The sequence below is a fragment of the Kryptolebias marmoratus genome, linkage group LG21 (genome assembly GCF_001649575.2).
Source record: "Kryptolebias marmoratus isolate JLee-2015 linkage group LG21, ASM164957v2, whole genome shotgun sequence".
Taxonomy (NCBI): Eukaryota; Metazoa; Chordata; class Actinopteri; order Cyprinodontiformes; family Rivulidae; genus Kryptolebias; species Kryptolebias marmoratus.
The window spans coordinates 1,975,197-1,981,752 of NC_051450.1; the positions used below are offsets into that span (position 1 = coordinate 1,975,197).

At 36.9% G+C, this 6,556-nt stretch overlaps 1 protein-coding gene across 2 annotated transcripts in view; it reads left to right on the plus strand.

The window, feature by feature from the left end:
• The window catches only part of LOC108245193 (partitioning defective 3 homolog), a 485,244-nt gene that overhangs the window by 350,818 nt on the left and 127,870 nt on the right, over nucleotides 1–6,556 (plus strand). For both annotated transcript variants that reach the window (XM_017431897.3, XM_017431896.3), the window contains exon 21: nucleotides 530–826. In XM_017431897.3, the coding sequence (XP_017287386.1) occupies nucleotides 530–826 (297 nt within the window). The remainder of the gene's footprint in view (nucleotides 1–529; nucleotides 827–6,556) is intronic.

A 6,556-nucleotide genomic window follows, 5' to 3' on the forward strand; every position in this document is an offset into this window, starting at 1 on the left:
TTGTGCTGTAGTTGTCAATTGAAGACCAGACAATGGCAATAGTTAAGCAGCTTCCACTTTAGCCATGAATGCATTTTTAATAGTGCTGGTGCTGGAAGAGCATTCAATTAGCAATCAACATATGCTTATTTATGAACTAGTCACACCGTCTTAGATCACTTGAGGGTCCCTATTGATCCAAGAGAGTGCGTACTCTGAAGCAGGGTTTAAAAAAGACTTGATAAATGTTGTTTTAGGGATTTTGAATGATCCCAGTACCACCAGTGTGAAAACAATATAAGGTGAACCACCCTCCAGTGGTTATAAGGAATATGAATTGATCCCCTGTGGTCCGAAAGCATTTGACTGGAAATCTGAAACTAGGTCATTTGAAAAAAAAAAAAATCACCAGTACAGTTTCGTGGATATTATCCACGAAACTTGTTTTTGCAAGAGTAAAAACAGAAATACAATAAATTATTTAGAGATATTGTTAGTTAACCTACATCTGGAAAAACAGTGTTTAATGTTTTATCTTTGTTTCTTTCAGAATCCAAGCCAACACACAAGAAATTCTGGTGGCAAAGGAGAGGGAATATGCCGAAATCCAGGATGTTATTAGCCGCACTTTCAGCTCAGATGAGGAGCACCCTTATGCTGGCATTGGATCGATATGCTCATCTGCAGATAGCAGCAGCATAGATGCTTACAATCACCACTACCATCTCCCTCAGAGTCCCCAGAGCCCTCCTCCTTCACTGAACCTACAGAGCAATGGCCCACCAGTGGAGCCATTGTACGCCCAGGTCAACAAGCATCGCAGTGGACGTCCTGCAGCTCCTGAAAGGTAAAGGATTTACTCTGCAACAGTGTTCCCACATCTACATCCACAATACCTAATGTTCTGATGCTTTCTGGTATTCTTGTTCATAGAAATGGCACTAACTAGCCTGGTGCACTGAGCTAGGGATTAGCACCCATCTAGTTTATTTACATCTCATCTATAATGCATAAACAGTGGGTGTGATTGTATGTGTTCACCTTTGTCGTGGATAACACTTGGCTCACAGAGCAACACCGAATTCACACAGTCTTAGCACATGCTTTATGCTACAAGCCATTTTAACTGTGTACGCAGGTAAAATCCACAGTCAAAGTGGGAAAAAACAACAAAATCTTTGCAGTAATTCTTCAGGTGTTAGAATTTATTATCAGGTAGTATCTCACTTTTTTTCCATTCTCCTTAGATCATAGGTACCATATTTTCTGCACTATAGGGCGCACTGGATTATAAAACGCACTGTCAATGAATGGTCCATTTTGAAACTTTTGTTATATATAAAGCGCACCGGACTAAAAGGCGCGTCATCGTGCACCTCCCAAATTTTTAACTTGGCGCGGACCCTGCGCCACACTCCATTCAAAATGGACGATTTCGGAGCTCTAGCGGAGCTGGTTTGCCTTTATCAGTGTTTATATGATCCCTCTATGAGAGATCACAGAGATAATCAAACTGTTCAAAACTCACAGAAGAATACTGCACCGATGTAGGTGTCAAGTATAAACACCTACACCGCTCGCTCAGGTCCACGGAGGTGCGCGGAGCCCTGCACAACTATAACTGAGTCTTAATGCTGAAAGCGGTGCGGCTTTGTAGTTTCCGGCGCTCCGGATTATAAGGCGCACTGTCATTTTTAGAGAAAATTTAAGGCTTTTAAGTGTGCCTTATAGTCCGGAAAATACGGTACTTTGCTGTTCGACATCAGGGAATAAGTATCATTAGGAGTTAGTGCTTCAACTAACTACTGGTTAAATACTGCAAGTCAGTAAGAGGCAGGTAAAATTAATTCAGCTCAGTTCAAATCAGTTTGATTCAATTTAATTGAATTTGTTTTGGTTCAATTTAAATACATAGCACCAAATCACAACAAAAATCATCTCAGGGAGCTATACAAAAAAAGTGTCTAAATTAAATTGCAATCCAATTTCAAAACATTGATATTGAAATTTAACAACATACAAATAATTTAATCCAATTTTTCAAATTCAGTACATCACAAAATGCCATATTAGTAAAAAGTTGTCTGTCTTAAAAAATCAGCACACAGTACTGAAACGTCACTTTGACTCATCCCCATACTCATCTCGTCTCTTAACACAAACAAAAACGCGTGAACCTATCTCACCAGTGCTTGGTTCTCTTCACTGGCTTCCCGTTCGTTTTAGAATTGATTTTAAAGTTGTACTGTTGACTTTTTAGGCCCTACATGGGCAGGCACCTGCATATTTGTCTTCTGCAGCCTATGTGCCCTCCAAATCACTTAGATCAAGTGTCCATTTGTGTTTAGTTGTCCCAAGATCCAGGCTGGTCCACAGAGGTGATCGGGCGTTTTCAGTAGTAGCTCCTAATCTGTGGAACCAGCTGCCCCTTCATATTAGACATGCTTCAACTCTTGGTGTCTTTAAATCTCTTCTTAAAACACATTTATATTCACTGGCTTTTAATACATTGTGAGAATTGTAATGATATTGTATTTTGTGTAATGTTTAAATTGAAGGATTTTGTGTGCAGCACTTTGGCCAACGACAGTTGTTTTTAAATTTGCTTTATAAATAAATTTGATTTGATACTGAGCATGCATAAAGTTGTGCGCAATAGTGAAGAGTAAAGACTTTCTTTTAACATGAAGAAACTGGGAGGCCATCTGCCTCTACCAGATGGAGGTTGGGAGGACAGGAAAGTCAGAAATGTGCAGGTCACTTGTTGCTCATCTAGAGATTATTACAGAAAACAATGTGCATCAGAGAGTGGATTTAAAGTCATTTATACTCTATATTAACCAAAAAAGGACTCTACTATATATGCTATATGTTTGGAGTGTGTGAGGTGTGTCACTTAGACACAAAGTAAAGCTGAAAGTAAAGCTTTTTTTTTTAGATTTTTACAAAATGTTACATTTTGTTCAGAATTCTCTACCAATTTATTACTGGATGAAAGGACATTATTATCAGATACAAAACATTAATTTGCATCAAACTGTCAAGATTCAAAACTTTATTTTTAAGACTGTTATTTGTCTTTCAAAGAGTGTCTGAATGTTTCTGTTCAACATCGATATTTTTATGTTTGTCACACTGCCCAACAACTGAATGCAAAGACTCACTAGAACCCAGCCACGCAATATACCTTACACAATTCTTAATCTTTTATTCAGATCCTGTCAGAAAGGTAGACAAGTTGAAGATAACTGTTTGCACTGACATAAACAAAGACCAAGAAAGAATAAAGAGGTTATTTTAGTCATATAAGTCAATGCTTTTTTTTCCTAAGTACCACATGGATTTAGTCAGCTATCAGAGCAGACAGAAAACCTTTTCAGTTCTGTTTCCACAAGAGTTACAGGATGGAGCTCCTTCCTCTTCAAATCCTCTTAAAAAACATCCACCCACTCATCCTGAGGTGTTCTTTCTTATTCACACAGAGTAATACTATTCCAGCCAGAGCCCAGCAGGGAGAGGTCACAAGCCCCCCCAGTGGCAGATGTCAATCACAGGATGTGGGTATAATCCAGCTCCTTTATAACACTCTAAAAGGTTTTAGGGGACCCTGGGAAAAGTGGTCTTTTGACTTGTTAGCAAAGAAAATAACAGAGGAAATTTGTATCCTCCAGTGATATCCTCAGATCTACATGTGGAAAATAAGAAAGTACCTAGTTAAAGTATTACATGTAATTAGGGTAATTGGAACGATGTAAGCTCCATAAGATAATGTGAATTTTAAAAACGGAATGATTAGAGGGAAAACACCATGACATGACCTGATCATTTAACAATTTTCTAGTTTACTCATAAGAATCCTTTAGCATTTGTTGCAGAACTTTTTCGTCTCAGTTGTATAGGCTGAGATTTTTTACTTGAATTCACTGAAAGATTGAGAGTGTTCAAAGCATGGGGAGTCTGCAAATTCTGTGACTTTCACATGCAAGATTACATAAAAACACTGGTTCTTTCCTGCTGAAATGGAAAATCGTATGTGTCATAACAACATAAAAGTGAAGCTTTGGCATTTTTGTCATGTTAATAATCTTTTTACTGAAACACAGAAATCAGTCCACCCAATCAGCTATAAGGAACTTGAACTCAAATACAGAACATCAGTGTGAGAAGTCAGGTGCATTACCGTATTTTCCAGACAATAAGGCGCACTTAAAAACCTTCAATTTTCTCAAAAAACAACAGTGCGTCTTATATATGTAAGAAGTCGTAATGTTTTAGTACGACTTTGGTAAACTACAAAGCCGAACTGCTCTCAGCATTAAGACTCAGTTATAGTTGTGCAGGGCTCCGTGCACTTCTGTGGACCTGAGCAAGTGGTGGAGGTGTTTATACTTGACACTTACAGTCCTGCTCACCATTATTGGCACCCATGAAGGAATATTTATTGAAGGAAATTCATCAAGTGAAACAACATTTTATTGCTGATAGCTTGTGCTTGATGCAAAACAGCAAATGACCAAAAACATTTAAAAAGATAAACATTATTAGGAAAACAAAGAAAAACATAATTTTTACCATGCCAATGGTATTGGCACCCTTTGCTGCGAATCAATATGAAAACCCAATTTGGCTCACCTGTTGCAAATCACACATAAAGATCACTTGTGATGGACTGCCTCCACACATATGACATGAATTAACCAATGAATGATCATGAAGATATTCACTCAGCTATGCAAATCATGAAAGGGTGCCAATAATGGTGAGCAGGACTGTATGTTGGTGCAGTATTTTTACGTGAGTTTTGAACCATTTGACTATCTTTGTGATCTCTCATAGAGGGTCATGTAAATGCTGATACAGGCAAACCAGCTCCGTTAGAGCACCAAAATCGTCCATTTTGAATGGAGGCTAGCACGCGCGGTTCGCACGAAATTACAAAAATTGGGATGTACACAACAAGGTGCCTTATAGCCCGGTCCGCCTTATATATGACAAAAGTTTGAAAATGGACCATTCATTGACAGTGCGTCTTATAATCCAGTGCGTTTTATAATCCAGTGCGCTCTATAGTGCGAAAAAAAAAACGTATATGTGACACTGCCTGAGTAATGTTTATGAATTATGAGTCAAATAAATAAAGCAGAGCTTATTAACTGTTAATGCAATTGTTTATAAAACAAGTTTTTTCTTTTTTTAATTAATTTATTTTTTTTATTCATTTTTTATCAATTGCAGAGATTATATGATAAAACTTTGTACTATACCCACGTTTTGGGTATACTCATACCTATTGACATGTTTTACCCACCGAGACCTAGCCACAACCTTTAGTTCTGTTTTTGAGTGCAGGTAAAATGATTTGTGAAATTTCTAATGAAAACTTAAAGTCTTAAAGGCTCTAAAGTCTTGTGTTGATTTGTGGTTTTTTTTCCACAACAAAATAAGCTACTGCTTTGTTGGATTTCTTCTCTGTCTGACTTAAAGAAAAGCACTGGCAGCATCACATTAATTTTTCTCTCATTAGTTGGACAGGTTGTATTTCTTCCAGTTGCAAACATTAGAGCTGGTTGAAAAACAACTAGCCTGGACCCTAATATCAGTGGTGTCACTTAAGTGATGTGTTTATGTGAGGTGGATTTTTACAAACAATGAGACTTGTATTAAATTAATTCTACTTGGAATTAGTTAGAAAATCGACAGTGTTACATGCTAAAAAAAACACATGGTGTGTGTTTTTATCATGTCATGAATTTTAGGTTAGCAAAACACTGAAGCTAAAAGACATTTTCTACTACTTTTGTGTTTTTGCACCATCCTTACACAGGGACCTTTTTCTTCTTTTTATTGTCAGTCACTTGTCGTACTCCTTGCTAACTTAGCTCAAGCAAACACAAAACAGACTATAATGTAGTCATTTTTATGGATATTGAGGTAAAATTTGGTGTGGTAGTAGCCAAGAGTAACTCCAAACACATATTCAATATGCTAAAAGTTGAGCTGAGATCTTTGTTTAAAACTTTGGCATGCAAGGCGAAGGACAATATGCATTCTTCTAAGGGATGTTACTTTGTAATTTATGCTTCATTGCCGGTGGCAATATGCTCTGTGGTTTTTACTAATAGATAAAGTAAGACACGTTCCCTGTATTTTTTCTACTCAGCAAAGTTGTTCCATTCTTTTACTCTTTATTCAAGAGTTTAAATTTAAAATAGAAAATATCATGGCATCTTTGAGCTTATTGAGGAAATCCACTTCTTTAACACCAAAACAACAAAGGAAACCCTGTTACTTTTACCCTTTCTCCAGCTGTAGCAGTTTCTTGGAAAAGCTGATCTATCACCTTCACAGGTTTACTTAATCAATAAAAGCTTAGTGTCTCATGTTAATTATATAAAAAAAAACAAGCTTTAGTTTTGGTTTTAGGTCTGAGTCTTGTACAGGTGCTGGTCATAAAATTAGAATATCATGAAAAAGTAGATTGATTTCAGTAATTCCATTTAAAAAGTGAAACTTGTATATTATATTCATACATTACATACAAACTCATATATTTCAAATGTTTATTTCGTTTAATTTC